The sequence below is a fragment of the Cucumis sativus genome, chromosome 5 (genome assembly GCF_000004075.3).
Source record: "Cucumis sativus cultivar 9930 chromosome 5, Cucumber_9930_V3, whole genome shotgun sequence".
Taxonomy (NCBI): Eukaryota; Viridiplantae; Streptophyta; class Magnoliopsida; order Cucurbitales; family Cucurbitaceae; genus Cucumis; species Cucumis sativus.
The window spans coordinates 25,210,352-25,229,484 of record NC_026659.2 but is presented as its reverse complement, the minus strand read 5'-3'; the positions used below and the strand labels follow the sequence as shown (position 1 = coordinate 25,229,484).

Genomic DNA, 19,133 nt, shown 5'->3' with positions numbered 1-19,133 from the left:
ATGACATAATCAACTTTAAGTGAGAGTCTACATGTTATCAGACCAAGAAAAGGACGAAGTTCAAGCTAAAATTGTATCACACGGCCCCTAAACTTACCTCGACTAAGGAAGAGATTAAGCCTATTTTTCTAATGAACGTTGCAAATATATGCATGCTCGACCTAGGCCAAAAACTCAAACTAACGGTTTATTAATTTGGTCCAAACTCTCATCTTCACCTAAGTTGGAGAGTTTGAACCAAATACCCAAATTAAACCTCACCTTTTCATTAATAAAACAAGTTAAATGCATGGGAACAATGGAACAATAATCCAATTTTAGGCTTGAAAATGAGCCTAATTTAACTCAAAAACCCTAATTTGGATGCTCTGTGTGGGAGTTTTCCTAATCGTACACACATCATTATGATTTGAGAAGAAATAAGTCTATTTCCATCTCTAAAACTTTTATTACAATCAAAAGTGTCTTATTGCCTTAAATTAATTATAAAAAAAAATGTTGTGCCATGTTCAAATCTTGCTTGTTTTGTAGGTCATGCATGTCTTTTTCGAATTACAAATTCACAACAAAAAATCAAGCATGTTATTATATGTCTAGATCATAATTATCATACATACATTCATACATATATATTAGAGGTTAAAGGTGAACGTGTGTAGCTATGAATATGGCGTACAAGGCCAAATATGTAAGGGTGTGTGGATGAGGTTCTCAAACCTTTTTGACAGCACCAAGGAAATTGAAATATATACAATAATTTGAGTTATTCTGGGGGTTGAATAATCTTAGCCGCAGGAAGAGTTGAGTGCGAGGTGCAAGTTGAACAATGGGATGGGCGCACAGCATCATGCAAAGGCTTTTATTATGTACACAATTGAATTGATATATATATATATATATATATAATATGGTAAAAGTGATATGAATGAATGGCAACATTATTATTAACACTATGGTAAACTGAAAAGAAAAAAAAAAAGAAGGAGATATTAGATTACATTGTGGGAAATGGGAGAGAGGCCAGCTAGAAGGCAATTCAATTTGGCAGGAGGGTACTCGTTGCTTTCTATCATCATATCAATATTATCTATCATCATTGTATATAATATATATATATGTGTGTGTGTATATGTATATGTATCTGTCCTTAGCTTGTTCACTAATTTCCACTATTTTAATCATTATTCTTTTTATCAGTACACAATTTTGAAGTTTCTTTTGTCCTTTGTTATGGGCTCTTCTCTCTTACCCTTTTTTGGTTTTAAAACCAAAAAGTCTTTCACCCATCCTTCTCATCCATTTATTATCATTAATTCCTTCTACTTCACTCCCTTTTTCTACGTGTATAAATATATATACCAACTTTGCTTATTTATGCAATATCTTCGTATATACAAATAATTAGTTATTATAATCCTTAATTAGTTGTTATAGTTAATTTAGAATAGTTTGTATTTAGTACGAACTTTATTTTAGTTTAAATTATAACAATATAAACTTGAATAGTAAATTATTTTAGTTTGAAAAAAAACCGTAACAAACAATTTTTACTAAACTTCTTCAAACAAACAACTCATCTTTAATATGATCAAATCAATGAGAGAGCACGATGGATCAAAAAATTGAACTGATCGATCGACAGACTTGATGAAAACCGATTGACCCTTACTCATCGATGTTGAGGTCAGAAAAAGAGGGATCAGTCGAGGTCGGTTTCGAAAAGTTTCAAATCTAGAATTTTCAAAAAATATTTCCTAAGTGTTAAACTGACTTAATCGACTGACATACTCGACAAAAACAGACCGATCGATCACCCTTGTTCAACGATGTCGAGGTCGATTTGAACCTTTGCTAACAAAATCGACTCAAGGCAACTGATGATCATCTACTGAGATCCTCTCGATAAAACCAAACTTCAATTTCTTTTAACTACGAGTTGAAGGTTTTAAAACTTTTTTACACAAGTGTACTACTCAATGAACCTAACAATGTCTACTAAACCTACAAATTAGAGTTATGGATCAAATAAGTGAACACTTGAGTAAGTCAATAAAAATAAAAGTTATTTTTCTTATAAATATTTGAGGTAGAACAAGTGTTTAATCACTAATATTGAATTGACATTATGGATTGATATGGGAGAAGTTAGAATGAGAGAGTTGATGAAGAACCCAAAGTAAACACGTGAGATTAATTAGAATCAAAACCTCATTAATTACTTGTGTTAATAATAAATTAAAAAAAAAAGTTACACCCACCAAACTATTTAAAAAATCCACACATTCAAAATTTTCAAAAACAAATAAAATAATAACAACAATAATAAAAAATATTTGTACAAAATTTGTTCCTAAAAAGCAAATGAAATATTTTTATTCCAAATCCATCAGCTGCAATTCATAATATTCGAATTCGGCAATGGACTATTAAGATTCGAAAGTGAAATCTTCCAAGCTTTGAGTTCTCCATCAAGACTCCCACTACACACCGATACGACGCCGCCGTTTCTCATCATCCCCTCCGCCTCCGATACTATCACCAGCGACTTCACCGGTTTCTTGTGCCCTTCCAACACCGTTAAACAACTAAAACTCCCATCTCCTCCACGTCGCCACACCCTCACTGTCCGATCTGCCGACCCACTCAACAACAAATCTGAAACGTATATCAAACACAGTATCGCATTTTTGTGACCCCTCAATGCCCCGATCACCGCCATGTAATTCGCACTGTCTTCTCTTTCCCATACCAAAACCGACCGATCACACGCACCTGAGAACAGTAACGAACCGTCTTCGTTTAACGCTAATGCGTTCACCGCCGATTTATGCTTCTCCAAAGTTGCTACCAGTACATGCCGTTTCTCCGCCTCCGGTTTCGCCCAAACTCGTATTTTCCGATCGGCTGAACCTGTATATACCGTCCCCCCGGCGGAAACAGCCACCGCGTTGACGGCGTCTTCGTGAGCTGCTTTCACCGACTCGACGCAACGGTGGTCGGAGCCTCGCCAGATTTTCAAACTCCGATCCCAAGAAACAGAGTAAATGGAACCGTTGTTTACGGCGAGTCCGGTGACGGCGTCAGCGTGTTGAATCCAGAGGAGTTTCTTGTGACGACGGACGTTGACGTAATTCTTCGGGAGTATAAATCGGCGAAGACGGTCGTTGACTGTAGGGAGAGTGTTGACTAATTTGAATTGATTGTTCTTCTTATGAAGTAAATTCCAGACTCGGATTTTTCCATCTTGGTGAGAAGTAAGTATTTGGCGGGGGAGAAAGGCGATTCCCTTAACGGAACCAGAGGAAGAATCTGGAGCGTTGAATCCAGTGATATGGGAGAAAGTGAGTCGATCGTAGACGTTGATTTCGTGAGCGGTGGCGACGTAGAGGTAAGGACCATGGACGGCGAGATGGGAGATAGGGAGCTTAAAAGAGGCAACGGGGAATTGAGAAAGAGTGACGTGGAAGGAATCGGTGGGGATGGGGAGTTTCTGTAGAGATGGAATGGAGGGTAGGGACTGAAGGGAGAGATTGGTTTGGAGACTGGAAGAGCTCGTGTCGGAACTAGGAGTGGATGAGGAGGAAGAGTGGGCCGAGGTGTCGGAAAAGCTGCTAGCGTCGGACATTAAGAAGGAGGAGGATTGAGGGGGTTTAATATGATTGGGTTCAGCAGCGGAAGTGGCTGCAGCCCTGGAGCAGGGGATTAGCCATGATCGGACCCTCATGCCGGCGAGAAGAGTGAAGGAGAGAGGAAGATGAAGAAATGGTAATGAAATGAAGTTTTGAAAAGGTATATATAGAAGGAGAAGATGGTGGGCATTGAGGAATGGCGAGGTGGAGTATTGAGAGGGTCAATTTTGGAAGAAGAAAATTGGGGTAAATTTTGAAGAAAAATTGAGTCAACATAAATGCTCACTTTATTCCAGTGGCCACCGAAATAATAATAGTAATACGGCTGATAATACTAAAATTAATTTTAGTTCAACTGCGGTTGCTAATGTGAAGGTAGAAAGAAAGTGAAAGAGTAAAAATGAAGAAGGGGTGAGTTAAGGGGCAGAGGCAAGTGGGGGGAAGAAAACGCGGGTATGGAAAATGGAAATAAGAAGAGAAGAAGAAAGGGGTAGTGTCCTACTTTCCTTTGAACTTTCGTACACACACATCTATCTCTTCTTCTTTTTGTTGTTTCTTTATCTTTTGGATGTTTAGCCCCACTTTCTGTAGGCCCACTACAAACGAAAATGTGACCTTTAAATCAAACACTACATTCCACCTTTCTCCACCTTCAATTTCAATTTTTCACTAACTTCATTCTAATGGTATACAAACCAACTATTGATTTGGATATTGGCAAAAAAAAAAATAGTTTTATTTAGTAAGTATATTGATTTTGTTTATATGTTTATATAAAAGATTTATAAAATAAATTAGGAAATTGTTTATCTTATCATGAATTTGATGGTGATGATGGGTGACATTTGCTTAATTAATTGATGGTATAGCCAATGGTATTCATTTCTTTTTTGGTTTCAACCTTTTGTGCCCTTCTTGTATTTACTGTTTTTAGGTGACTTATCATCCATTAATATGTTATATTTATCAAAACACACACACACATATACATACAAATATAATTAAATTAAACTCCAAGTTGTCCAATGTAAAAAGTTCTTTTGCTTTTGCTTTTTTGCTTTCTTATTCTTCTTATTCTTCTAAGAATAATAAGAAGCAAAAAGCAAAAAAAAGCAAAAAGTTATTTTGGTTTATTCTAAGGCCAAATTATATATTTTATGTAATAATGTACAATTGTTGGGTTTCTTAATTCCTTAATTTAATGCTGGAATGATTGAAAATATGTTGACATATCATCTCATACTTTTTTAAGTTTTGTGTGTTGATTTGATATTTCCACCATTCTTAAAAACTCTCTTCCTTTTTAATTTCTACTCTTTATTTAAATTCTCTTCTCCCTCTCTCTATTTTTTTCAACTAAATAAATATATCTTTTAGTTCCTTAAATTATTTTGATTCACGAATTTTTTGAAAATATTCATAAATAAAATAAAAATATTACACACACTATTATTTGATAGAGAAACGATTATTTTTCTTATATATTTGTAAATAATTTGATTTGTTTTAATGTTAAATACATTTTTTTTCTAGACTTTAAATTTTGAATGAGGATTTAATTTTGATATTATTTTGTTGCATCATATAGTTTCAACTTTTTTTTTTAATTTAGTAATTATAACAATGATTGGGGTTGCGAATTTGATTTTTGTTTTTCATATTTGGAAATTATATCTATTTTTTTAATGTTTTTATTATGAGAGTTGTGTTCTTAGCTAAATTTCAAGAAGAGATATTTATAGGCTTAATTTTCAAAAACAAAAGATTGAGGTCTCGTTGAGTAACAATTTCATCTTTTTTTTCAAATTAAGCATATTTTCTCTTCATGTCCTATAACGATATGTATCTTTCTTCAGTATAATGGTTGAATTCTTTATCAAATTCATAATATGGTATATTATCGAGTTATATGCTTACGTTGACCATCCAATATTTACTTCAATCAATACCGTCACACATTAGTACATATAACTCAATCTTGAACACTCTTAATACACCCAATAAAACTTTGTAATTTTTTAAAACCTTTATATTAATAAACCACTCGTAGACATATATTTCAATCGACCTTTTCTTTTACATACAAATAGTATTAGTCGTATTAAAAGGTATTCGAAACCAAAATCCTTCCAACCCTAAATACAACATTATTATCACTTCTAACAATGTATAGATCCAAAGAATCATTACTAATTTTCTACAAGTGATTCCCTTTGTTAGGACCAAAGGATGCATACATACATATATATATATATATATATTTATTTTTTGTTGTTTGATAATGAAAGCTACATAATTTTTCCATATTGTTAAGTGAGTAAATTAAAATATATATCTTCCCCTTTAAGCATAATTACAATATATTTATTTTTTTCTCCACACCCATTTGTTTGTTTCCTCCAAGTTGGGCAATTAAAAGAAAAAAAAAAAAAACAATGATGGATGTAAATATCAAAATTGCTCTTAATTACATCAATAATATTATCATCACAATCTTTGATTTGTCAATGCCTTTTTGTATATAATCTAATATAGATATAGGATTTTGGAATTTAATTCTCCACCTAGACATCATAATCACATTTGGATTCTTTAGGATAAAACCATATTAAAATTTGTTATAATCCCTTTCAATTTCTCATAATTAATCTACCTATGCCAGATGTATAGTTGGATGATGTAATTATTTTATTTCATTGGGGACCTTTTCTCCATTACACTTATTGATTCATTTTTCTAGGAAATTGTACTACATTGAAAAGTGAAAACTAAAAAATACATCTTTTTCCTAAGTTTTTTTTTTTTATTTCTTTTATGTTTCATCCTTCCCTTTCAAAATATTATGTAATCAAATTTTGAATTTGATTTATATCTAGTGTTTGAATTTTAAAATATTATAATTTAAGAATTTTGAGTTTATTTAATAACAATCTTTTTTAGTTTTTTTTTTTTAATTGAATTTTTAGTCGAGCAAGAGAAATAAAAATAAATTTTTAAAAACTATTTTTAAAACTTTTTAAACTCAAGAACTAAGTCTATACTAAATAAACCTAAAAGTTGTAAACTTAAACCATGGAAAAGAATTAATAAATAAAAGCAACTTTTTCCCCACACTATTATCAAATGGTAAGTCATTTTCTATTGAGATAAACCCTATGAGTTCCCACATGATTGTGATTTTAATATATACACGAAAACATACAAATTCAATCCAAAGCTTTGGTCACATTTATTCAATTTAATACAAGAGGGACCTTGCTGTAGCATAGGGGGACGACCATTAAACAATGATATAATAATACCACAAGGAGACAAATCTATATATATATATGTGTGTGTGTATTAATTTTCTTTTGAAAAATAGATATTTGTAGTTGTATAGATGTATCAAAGTGTTTGTAATTTTCATCGAATTTGAATACTTGGGTTGAAATGGATTGTTTTTATAGTTGAGTTCTAGAGAGAACAACCAACTCAATTATGTTTTATGTTCATTGAGTTGTCACATACTATAACTATAAGTACTGTTTACTGATATATAATTAAAAAGATGCTTTTCATGCTAAATTGATTATTGGAGTTTGTGAGTTATAATGATTATCATTAAACTAACTCATGGTATTGATACTATGTCAAGATGTTGAATCTCTAAACTTATAGTAACTCCGCTAGTACTAGTGATTGAGTCCGTTTGAAATATTGTAAATTGGAGAGGATATGTTTTCTGTTGAATTGATCATACCATACATTGATTGATCATTAGGTGAACTATAAAATTCTGTTCATATATGTTTGGGAAAAGTTCTGTTACATGCTGGGAGTTAATATATAGTGGGGAACAATGTCTTATGGGTATGTTTCTTTTTTGTATTCACCTAAAAAAATGTGTAGATTCCTCTTAAAAACTCAACCCCATATGAAAGAACAAAAAGTTTATCAACACTATACCTTTTGTTTTTATCTTATCCAAGTAAGGATCCCTTTATAGATAATTAATCATAATCTAGATTATGTCAAAATGAATCATCCACGTGATTATGGTTCTTAATACATGTTAATTACTGTTATTTACATCAAACAATCAAGTGTCGGCTGTTAGATAAAGCGAGAAAAAATGTGGTTTTTTTCAGAAGACAAAGCATGACTATGAAATGATGAAGAGGATAATGAAATAATGAATAGTTTGTTGTCTATATTTCTTTCACATGTATACAGTGTCTCATGGTGGGCTCCTTTATCCATCAACGTCTTATGGTTGGAATTTATGAAAACTTGAACGACTTGGAGTCATCTACTTGCAATTAGTATCATAGACTTTGATTAATGGAGATGATTGACAAATACCGCAAACGTGATTGAATTCACTTACATACCTGTTTGTTTAGAACGACCTTCTAAGTACATTCATTTGTATGCATAATCTACTGATGCTAAGATTGTATATTGAGTAAAAATGATTAACTTTTTAGCTGGTTAATCAGGGAGTAGTATGCTCCACTTTGTCCATGGTCAAGTAGAGTCGAGTGTGATCCTTGTTCAACAATCTTACCTTGTTTTATTACAGCTATTGAATCTGCTTTTTGTATAGTCGACAACCGATGAGCCACCACGAGGCTTGTTCTGCCAACCATCATCTTTTCTAATGCTTCTTGGACTAAAGTTTCTGACATGCTATCCAGAGCACTTGTTGCCTCATCTAGTAGAAGGATTTTTGGGTTCTTCAATATGGCTCTTGCTAAAGCTATTCTCTGCTTTTGACCTCCTGATAACTGAACTCCTCTTTCTCCACATTGACTCTCATAGCCGTCTTTCATAGAACTGCAATGAAATGATTTGGTGAAAAGAAGGATCTGTAAAATGAGAGATCATGGTGATTAAGTTATTATGTTACCTAATAAACTCGTGAGCATTAGCAAGTTTTGCAGCCTTCCTAATTTCATTTTCTGACCGATCGTCTTGCCCGAATAGAATGTTATTGCGTATAGTTCCTGCAAAAAGTGCAGGTTCTTGACTCACTAGAGCAATGTGTGACCTCAAACTTCTCAAATTATAGCTCTTTATGTCTATTCCATCAATGCGGACTACTCCTTTTTTAGGATCGTAAAATCTTTCGATCAATCCGATAACGGTAGATTTACCCGAACCACTTTGCCCAACCAATGCGACGGTTGTTCCAGCTTCAATTTTTAAACTCAGTCCATTGAAGATCAGTTGGTCAGGCCTTGTCGGGTATGCGAAAAATACATTCTTCAATTCTACTTCTCCACGAATTGTCTCTTTAACTTTTACCCCTTCAAGTTGTTGAGGGTCTATTTCAGTATTTCTATCTAGAATTGCAAAGATTGATACTATGGCATTTGCACCTTTTGCTATATCTGATGACATGCTTCCTACATCTGCAATGTTCTTTCCAGTGCTCATCAAGATGAAAAATGCTTGGAAAAGTTGTTTTGGTGTTACCAACCCTTGATTTATGAGTCTCCCTCCATACCATAGTGTCAAAGCTGTTGTTGTTGTAGTCAGAAATAAGGAGCTGAATAAACCTAAACCTGAAATCCATGATTGTTTTACATTATCCTGCTTGGGGAATTCCATTGAAGCTTCAAACAGACTCAAAATCCTATCTTGAGAGGAAAATGCAGCAATAGTCCTGTGGTTAGTAATGGCTTCACTAGCTAGTTGGCTGCCTTCACCTTGTGCTTTCCTAGCCTTCTCAGATATATTTCTCATCAAAACCTTTCTTGAATAGAAGCTTCCAATGATAAGTGGTTGCATAGCAATTGCTACAATTGCTACTCTCCATGTCACAAGTAATCCAAGCACAAATGCCAATGTAGCTGTCACAGATACCTGAACCAATAGTGATGTTCTTTCTGCTACAAGAGATCTAACCAAGTTTCCTTCAAGAGCTAGTCGTGCACATATAGCGGCACTCGTATTCTCGTCTTTATCAAACCATCCAATCTCAAAGGTCATGATTTTTTCAAGCATTTTTTCTCTTACTCTCTTGGTTAAGTTTTCTCCCATGATTGCAAAGCTGTAATGCTGAACTAGATTAGATATAAAACTAAGACATGTTATGCCTAAGAATATGAAGCAATAGAATCTAATGTCTGATTTAAGAGCAGCGTTGTCCTTTAAGAAGTAAACTGAGGCAACTGTTCCTAAGCAATAGGAATATATTGGTTGAGTAATTCCTGTGCCTGCAGCACCCATGCAACCAAGCAATGCTTGTTTCCACTCAGGTGCATTCAATCGCCAAATTCGCCATTGAGAAGGAGATTGAGAAGAACTTGAGGTATACTTTAAGCCTTCACAATAACTGTAATTACTAGAGTCAATCTCGACCGAGTATGGACATGACATGCTAATAGAATATATTGGACTGTTGTACCAAATTGGGCTGCTTCGACGAACCGATATTTGGTTTAATGGTGTCAATGGAGTTCTGGCTCCTCCTACTGTCTTTTGGAGATATGTTTCTCCAGTAGAATCATACAAAGAACTAGAAGGGTTATTTTCCATTCGAGATTGCTGCATTTTCACCATTTTGCTGTAAATTCCTTCATTATTTCTTTGAAGTAACTTATTGTGAGAACCAGACTCTACTACTCTACCTGATTCAAGTACAAGAATTTGATCGGCCTTTTGAATTGTTGAAAGACGGTGTGCAATGACGATTGTAGTTCTTCCACGTGAAGCTTGGTCCAAGGCCTCTTGTACAATTCTTTCAGACTCTACATCCAAAGCACTGGTTGCTTCGTCCAAAAGAAGAATTTTGGGATCTCTGATTAGAGCTCTTGCTATTGCAATTCTTTGCTTTTGCCCTCCAGACAATTGAACACCAAATTGCCCCACCTGCATTGCTAAATTTTTCTGCTCAAAATTATGACAAGAAGCCATGAGTAAAAGAATAGAAGAAAACAAGTCTTACTTGAGTTTCATATCCATCAGGTAATGTTGCAATGAAATCGTGCGCATTTGCAGCCTTAGCTGCTCTCTTAACAAGTGGCATTGAAGCTCCTTCCTTACCAAACAAAATATTTTCCTTTATGGACGTTGCAAATAGAATTGGCTCTTGATTGACTAGTCCCATTTGAGATCTAAGCCATTTGAGTTGAAGCTTCCTTATCCTATGACCATCAAGAAGAATGTCTCCTTTGACAGGGTCATAGAATCTCTCAAGTAAATGGAACACAGTGGACTTGCCTGAGCCACTACCTCCAACAAGGCCTACTGTCTCCCCAGCATTCACTTTGAGATTAAGTCCTTGAAGAATTGAGGTTGCAGGTCTTGACGGATACGAAAACTCAACATCTCTAAATTCAATCTTTCCTCTTAAACAGTCCAAAGTTTTTCCTTTACCATCTTCAGCATCAATGACAGGAATGCGATCAACCATCTCGAAAATTCGAGATGCAGCAATTGTTGACTCAGAGATAAACGAGAGATTTGGGAGTGCATTCATAACACATCTGAACAATAAGCAAAGGGACACATCGTTGTGTTCAAACTTTCATTAAATTTTGGTAGTTACTAAGGAAAGAAAAAAGAAGTCAATTTACTCACATTCCACCAAAAATGATACATATTCCAGATATCAAAATGGCTCCACCTGTTTCTCCTCTTTCAGTTACGAGAATACTACCAACCCATGCCTGATATGCCCAAGCAGCATACATCATTGCCATACTACCCATCATAAGTCCTCTCCCAAGGCCTTGTTTAATGCCAAAGTTCATGCTTTTTTGAAGTGCATGACTGAACTGCTCTAAAGTTTGGTGCTCTCCTACGTATGAATATACGGTGCGGATTGAAGAGATCGCTTGTTCGGCAATGCTACCAGCAACCACATAAGAAACCTTGGCCTTGACACCTAAGTTCTTGTAAACCTTTCCAAATCCAACCCCTGGAATAATAAACATGAAAGAGAACGGAAGGGCAGCCAAAGCAAGCTGCCATGAGAGCACAAATGCAGTAGGAATGCAGAAGATAAAGCCTGAGATGTGAGCCAGAAAGTTTGGTATCTAACACAAAATGAAAGTCTATATTAGATTAATGTATAAGGTTTAGAATGAAGAAAGGACATGTTTGATTAAGAAGTTGAGAACCTTCTCAGCTATGGTATCTTGGATAGTGTGACAATCAGAAGTGATGGAAGAAACAATAAGAAATGTAGAAGAAGCAGCTTGATTAATGTCGAAAAAACTAGCTTCTTGTCTCAAAACTGATTTTAGGTACTCCATTCTGATGCGGGATGTTTGTCTTTCTGCTGTCCTAGTCCAACACATTCCCTCTACAAGTCATAAACATGAAGGTTTCACTTTTCAATGTTGCCTTGACAAAACAATTAAAAACAAGACTCCATAACAAGTTGAGCTACAATAGTCTAAATATTACACAAAGTTATGAAAGAAAAACAGATTAGAGGTGCTTATGACTTTAAGAGCACATTTCCAGGACTTGGAAACAAACATGATGTACTCTCGGTCAGTGTTGGAATACATTGAATCTAATTGTTAGCAAACTAAACAAATCTATGTGTCAATCATTATTGTTTACGCTTTCTCGCATTCTTTATTTGTCAGTTAGATAACATTCGAGATTTACAAAGCAACAGACCAACGTCTCAACCTCACAAAGAGAAGTTTCTAGTAACTTGATATGTGAATAGGCCATATAATTTTAAATATCATTGTTATAACAAACAATGAACAAAGATGGATTGCAGTAGAAAGTTTACCAAAGAAAGCACATAGTCCAACACCAATAGCAATATAAAGCAGCTTGAGTGTATACTGCAAGAAAACAGATACACAATTCATTACAACCACAACCAGTAAATTCCAATGGAAGAAACTATTATAAGTATAGAAAGTAATAATAAAGAAATTACCTTGTCCACAACATGATTTGAAAAAGAGTTGGAATCAGAAACAGAATAGTGATTGATCATACCACTTAGAACAAGCATAGTGAGTGGAGTTGTAAGCCCATCTCCAATACTCCCCAAGCAACCAAGAAACATTAGCAACTGATCCAACCAATCAGCATATCTGAATACCCCAGTTTTCTTCTTTCCCATAATGCCTTAACAAGAAAATACAAAGCCACAGCAGAATGACCAAATCCCAATTCAGGTGTAAAGTCTTTTTGAAGCAGCATTGAATTTAACACTGGCTGAACTAAAGGCGGCAATTTGTCTGAGTCAAAACCTGATGAAAGATAAATATTCTTTTAGGATGCTTCGATAGCCATTGTCCAACGGCCACCAAGTACTTGACTTGTTGATTAGGATTCAAGTGGGAAGAGTGACATGATCAAATAGAATCATAAAGCACCAAGTTTAGTTTCTCCAATACCATTTAAAAATTAGGATTGTAGTGGGAAGAGTGAGATGAAATAGGCCCAACTCATTTTAAAAATGGATACAGTTAGAATATGAAACATTGGCAAAATGCCAAAATATTGTGTTTGCTTGTGAAATGGCATTTGGTGTTAGCACAAATAGTTAATACCGCCTTTGTTTTTTCAATATTATTTTATCATTTGTTTATTCTAAAGTTTTTGTACTTCATAATATTACATTACAATCTCCTAACCACAACCTAACCAACATAAATAATTAATTTAAAAAATTTATAAATATAGTAAAATCTGTCAAAGTTTGTCGATCATAGATCATGTTGCAAATATTAATATATCAAATTTAGTTATATTTTATAATTTTTTAAAATTATTTCTAAAATTATCGTGAATTATAATTATATAATTTACTTAACTTTTAAATGTCATCCACGTTACATTTTACATGTAAAAACATATAGAAATATCTAATTTGATTAGGATAACTTTTACATATTAATTTTTAACTAGTATTTTATTTCTTTTGATAAGAGTAATTAACTAAAATATCCAATATTAGATTCTGGTTCTTTTTTTCCTTCAAAGTTAAGTTATCGTTGTTTTAAAATAAAAAAAAAACTCAATTGTCAACTTGAGTTTTAACTCAACCGTTACCGATATGGATTTCTTATTTATTAAAAAAAAAAATCTATTTTTTTATATATTTTGCTACATATAATAGTTGAATTCCTAACCAAATTCTAAATTTAAAAAACTATCAAATTGAATTTGGTTTGGTACTTTAAATCATTTGTAAAAGGAGATAAAAGAAAAGGAAGATGCACGAGTGTTAGACTAAAAAATTATTTTTCAGGAAAGAAAACAAAGATTGGAGTAAAAAAAGTATAATAATGAATGAAGAAATGTATGTGATTATAAAGTAAGAAAGAAATGTGTATTAAAGAAAGAGAGTGGAGAAGCATGCGATGTTGGGTTTATCAAAAACAGAAAACAGAAAACACACACTTTTAAATATATCTGTACGTACGCATCGTTTCTCTTTCCAACTTTTCCTTTCTACTAATTTCTACTAAATTGAAGAGTTGTATTAAAAAGAGAGAAATAAAAAGTGGATGGGAAAGATTTAGGAAGAGAAAGATTGATCCAAAATTTGTCTTGTTTGTAGGATTCAAAATTTTAAAATCTTAAAAAGAAAGAAAGAAAACCTTAATAAGATATGAATATGAATAAAAAGGTGTTTGTGTCAGCAATGACAACCCCAACAAAAACAATGCAACAATTCACATTCAAAACTCACTAACACACAGTATCCTATAATCGGATGACGTGCCCTACATCACATGGTCCACGTGTCAAACCCCTACACACACATCATTCACTGACAAAGAACACCCTAAACACTGCCATTCTTTGAACAAAACAGTAAATGAACTTCTCAATTCATTTTTTATTTTATCCTATCATATTTCAATCTTAAACAATATTTTGATGAAAACTATTCTAGTTTTCTCTTTCACTTACTTTCTTTTAAACTACTTTTTTTACTATTATCGAGAAACTCGATTTTCAAACACAAACTTACTAGCTACAATTTGTTAGAGGAAAGAAACTTTGAATTTGGAGTTCAGTAAAGTATGGGAATGGAATCCAATGAACAACAGAAATGAGATGGTTACAAACAAATAGAATCAACGATAATCAAAATTAGATGAGAGAAGGAACCCTCATCGCTCGATAAGGCCTCTAAATAATCAAACTCAACCACGATGCTAAAGAAAGATAAGACGACCCATGTTCGAATACTCCCATGCCTTCAAAATATTTGCTTTCTTTCTTTCCTTATTAAGAAAAACTTTATATCGTATTTCTGCATGGGTTTAGTTTATCTTTTTCGTATTATTGTTGTTTTTTTTTATAGGTTTTCAAATACTCGCAAAGGATAAAAAGAAATGCTTCTTGTTAATATCTAAAATCTGTTATTATTTTGGTTGGTATCATTTATCAAAATCAATAATATGTATAGTTTAGAACTTTAATTAATTTTGAGATAACCAATAAACAAACATTCTGAGGCCACTTCGAAATTGAACATTATTTTTTTCTTCATATATAACGCCAAACCCATTAAAAAGAAAAACAACCATTTATTCCTATTAGGGTTTGGTTATATTTCAACAAATATAGTTTTGTTTTTCAAATGCATCTACAAGTTTTCTTTGTGGGAAAATAGTGAGAAAAATGAAACAATGAAAAAATTGAAATACAATACATGTTCTAAAATACTAAAATAACGTATTTTTAATGTCTAAAAATTAATGTAAAAATGTAAAATTAAAAGTGATTTTAAGAAATTTTATCCATTGGGTCCTTTCAAATGTTAATGTGCGTGTAGGACATGGAAACATATTGATGTGGTCATAAGGGACACACACATAGCATCATGATCATATATCAAAATGAAGGAAATTACCTCAAAAATAAACCATATAAGAAAACAACAAGGAGGATGCTTTTTTTGGGACTTTTTCTACAATAATAATGTTACAGCATCTGAGCATGGAGTAAGAAATTTAATACACACTCCATATGTGAAAAGGAGAAAGAGAAAGAGAAAGAGAAAGAGAAAGAAGAGATGGTTTCTAACCTGGGAAAAAGAACCCAAATTAAAAAAGCTTTGACCCTTCACTAAGTCATTGGTGGTTGCAGTTGCTGTTGCAGCAATGAGAGACTAATAAGAATAGCCCTATACCATGTCTTTTCCTTTCCTATCAACATTTTGCACCCATTTTTAAGAAACTTGATCATACTCATCACCGTCTGTGTCGTCTTCATCAATGCTTCCACTGCTACTGTTGCTGCTGTTGTTGTTTCCTTTCATGCTTTCCTCCTGTTGGTCAACCAGTGTTGTTGTTGTTGTTGTTGCAACATCATCTTCTTCTTCTTCACCCTCCTCCATCTCATCATTCCCAGAACAAGATGGAGTAGTTGAGAGGCCAATGGTGATTGACTGTCTCTGCCCACCAATCGGCATTGGCTCCGTCAGTTTCCTCCCGTCCCGAGGAGGCCAAAACACCACTGGCAAGTAGTGGTCCATCTCGCATGGGAACTTTGAGTTCTTAAAGTGCTCCTTCAGTGATTCCAGTCCCTGCAAAAAAACCCCCATTTAAACAAAACAAAACATTTGTTAGGATATCAACAAATAAATAATACATAAAAACATAACATAGCAAGGAATCAACACACAAATTTACGGAGCAGAATTAGAACAAGATACAGAATCCACTAGGGTCGTAATCGTAAATAATTAATTAAGTCAAATATGAATTCTACTTAGTCGTTCAAAGTCCGATATCAGATTCAAATCATTCGAATAACAATAATCCATGATGACGAATCAAGAATGAAGTCAAGCACTACCTGTACTCTAGCATAAGTGACCTCACAGATTTTTCTGGAGTTAAAAACCTCCCAAGGTTGAAGATGAAACGCCTTGTACAACCTCCATGTAGCCTCTGGTGAGGTCATGTTTACAAACCCATATCCAACATTGCACTTGTTGCTGAAAATTACAATGAACACTCTCATAAACACAAACATAAACATCTATCATTTTTCAAATCACTTCTGAGAAAATTCAAACAAACAACTCACTTGAAATCAATAGGGAGATATACAAAATCATAGGAAGAAAGTGGCTCGTTATGGTCATCGCCCACTTGCTCGTTGCAATGAATACAGTGATTGTCCAGCATGTTCAATAACAATTTCTGACTGCATCCAAGTCAGAACACTATACCAATAAAAAAAAAGTAATAATAATAATAACAAAAGATCCCATAATTTTGTTTGAAAATGAATTTGTTGTTTTCTCAAAACCTGTATTTGTTGGGGATGTTCTTGATCATCACAGTAGTCCTCGAATCTCTGCAATCGGAATCATTATCGTTTATCAAGAATCGAGAATCGAACTTCCTGGATTGTCTACATTTTCTTAGCTTATTCCTACTGGGCTGCACTTGTTGTTGATCAGCACCAACAGAAGAACTACTATGGCTGTTCTTTAAAATCTTACTCAAAACCCCAAATGATTCTCGCTCTTCAATTTCATTACACTCACCGCCGGCATTCAAATCAACGGAACCCATTTTTTCATACACATCATCGGACTCCGAGCTCTTCCGAGGGTTTCTCGGGCTTCGACTCCCCTTGTTGAGATTCCATTTCCTAGAGGAAGCATGGGGTTTCGAGTAATACCACCGAGGTGGAACATTTGAACCTACCCCACCAGAGAAATTTCTCGACGGCGGAGGGGGAGGTCGTGACGGTGGGCATTTTGAACTCCTGGAGTATATATTATTCGAGCCACAGATGGCCGGAGTAGTTAAGTTAGCATTGAAGAACTTGTTCCCATGGCCCCCAGGACGACTGAACTCAATCAAAACAGATTTTCCATTGATTTCTTTTCCGTTCATCTCCTTAAGAGCTTTTCCGGCGTCCCTGATGTCGAAAAACTCCACAAATCTTTGTTGTTTCTTCAGTGGCGTCTCTCTCAACTCCTTCACTTGACCTTCAAAACAAACACAGAGAATTAAAAAGAGGGGCTTCCATGTTTATAAAGATTTTGTAATAACCAGACAAATAGAATAAACAGAAAAGTAAACAAACCCCACATATTCTAATCCAGTCCCCACAAAATAAAACCACAAAGCAAAACCCGTCGTATTCAGATCCCTTACAAATCAAAATCAAAACCCAGAAAGAAGTTGAATAGAATATACCAAAACGTTCAAAGATTTCCCTGAGACAAGAAGTGGAAACGGTGGAGTCAAGGTTGAAGATAACGATGGTGCCCTGATTTTTCCCAGCCGGAACGATGAACTGAGCCCAAACAGCATGGCCGGCGATGAGGCCAGGCGCCGGAGAAGGGCGAGGTAGAGAGGAATTTGATAACAAGAAACCATTATTGTTGTTGTTATTGTTGAAGTAGTTACGAAGACGACATTGATGGTGCATGTGCTGATCCCGAATCTCTCGCAAAGCTCTCTCGGCATGGCGAATATCATAGAAATGAATGATAACAATCCCTTCTTTAACTCTCTCCATTTGCACTCCTCGAATCTCCCCAAATACTTCCAATTCCCTCCTCACCATCGTCTCGCTTACGTCGCAAGGAACCGAACTCACCACTAACGACCGAGTCGCAACCGACGACACCGGCGACCGTACCGGTACATACGCCGACTCCGTCGTTGTAAACGGCGGGTAAGTTACACCTGTCTCGCAAAACGGCAGGAGAGGAACGTCGCTAATTGGTGGGTACGGAAAGAAAACCCGATGGGGTGGTTGCGGCAAAAACAAAGTAGTCGAATATCTTGGCCGGAACTCTTGAGCTGTTGGGTCTAAACTCCCCGCTAGAAACTGCCCATATACGCCGCCGGTTTCCGCCATGCGCGGTGGGAAAAAGAAACCTCAAATGGGTCGGACGGAAACAGAGAGAATAGCTAGTCTTAGTGTCTTTCCGTCGTACTCAAATACGAAACATGGCAGAATAAGAAGAGGGAATACGTCGTCGTGGTCACCGACGTCTGTGTTTCTCTGGGTTTTACGATTGAAACAGAAACAAAAACAAAAACAAAAAACGCAATGGATTTCTGTTTACAGTATCAGAGAGTGAAAAAGTTGAAGTAAGAAAAAAAAGATAAAAGCAAGGCAGAGGAAAAAGGAAAAGGGTTAGGTTGAGTTTGATTTGGTGTAGGATAATCCATCCTTTTGGGGCCAAGGTCCATGAAAATGTCCTTTGCTCTTTGGGAAGACGAAGACGTAAAAAGACTAGAATACCCCTGAAAGTGTTTTTGTAATGAAACAACAGCCGTACACGTGGAGGCGATATGGGAAGAAAAAGAAAAAGAAAAAAAAGAAAAGAAAATTTAGCACACGAGGACAAATAATAATTAAAATTGCGTCGGGTGCCCAATAGTGCCTTTTTCAGGTTGTTGTTTTTGACTACTCGTACTTCTTGACTCCTTTTTCTCTATTTTTTTTCTTTTTTATTTCCATAATCTCAATATTTTCTTCTTTGCTTCAATTATTGAGATTTTCTTTTTCCAATTCCTCATATTAATAATTTCATATATATTG

At 34.7% G+C, this 19,133-nt stretch overlaps 3 protein-coding genes across 3 annotated transcripts; all 3 read right to left on the bottom strand.

Annotated features, from left to right (window-relative positions):
* Positions 1 to 2,190: 2,190 nt before the first annotated feature.
* On the bottom strand, positions 2,191 to 3,791 carry LOC101204588 (protein JINGUBANG). The gene has a single exon (XM_004135237.3). The coding sequence runs from the start codon at positions 3,722 to 3,724 to the stop codon at positions 2,387 to 2,389; it is 1,338 nt and encodes a 445-aa protein (XP_004135285.1). The 5' UTR covers positions 3,725 to 3,791; the 3' UTR covers positions 2,191 to 2,386.
* A 4,130-nt stretch (positions 3,792 to 7,921) lies between these two features.
* LOC101217411 (ABC transporter B family member 15) lies at positions 7,922 to 13,035 on the bottom strand. Its single transcript, XM_004135455.2, has 7 exons — positions 12,526 to 13,035; positions 12,373 to 12,427; positions 11,741 to 11,925; positions 11,199 to 11,656; positions 10,564 to 11,104; positions 8,521 to 10,487; positions 7,922 to 8,447 (listed from the first exon to the last, which is right to left on the bottom strand). The coding sequence occupies exons 1-7, from the start codon at positions 12,712 to 12,714 to the stop codon at positions 8,087 to 8,089; spliced, it is 3,756 nt and encodes a 1,251-aa protein (XP_004135503.1). The 5' UTR covers positions 12,715 to 13,035; the 3' UTR covers positions 7,922 to 8,086.
* Positions 13,036 to 15,442: 2,407 nt separating this feature from the next.
* LOC101217639 (protein terminal ear1) lies at positions 15,443 to 18,760 on the bottom strand. The gene is made up of 5 exons (XM_004135456.3): positions 17,774 to 18,760; positions 16,872 to 17,562; positions 16,647 to 16,766; positions 16,413 to 16,554; positions 15,443 to 16,140 (listed from the first exon to the last, which is right to left on the bottom strand). The coding sequence occupies exons 1-5, from the start codon at positions 18,441 to 18,443 to the stop codon at positions 15,784 to 15,786; spliced, it is 1,980 nt and encodes a 659-aa protein (XP_004135504.2). The 5' UTR covers positions 18,444 to 18,760; the 3' UTR covers positions 15,443 to 15,783.
* Positions 18,761 to 19,133: the final 373 nt, after the last annotated feature.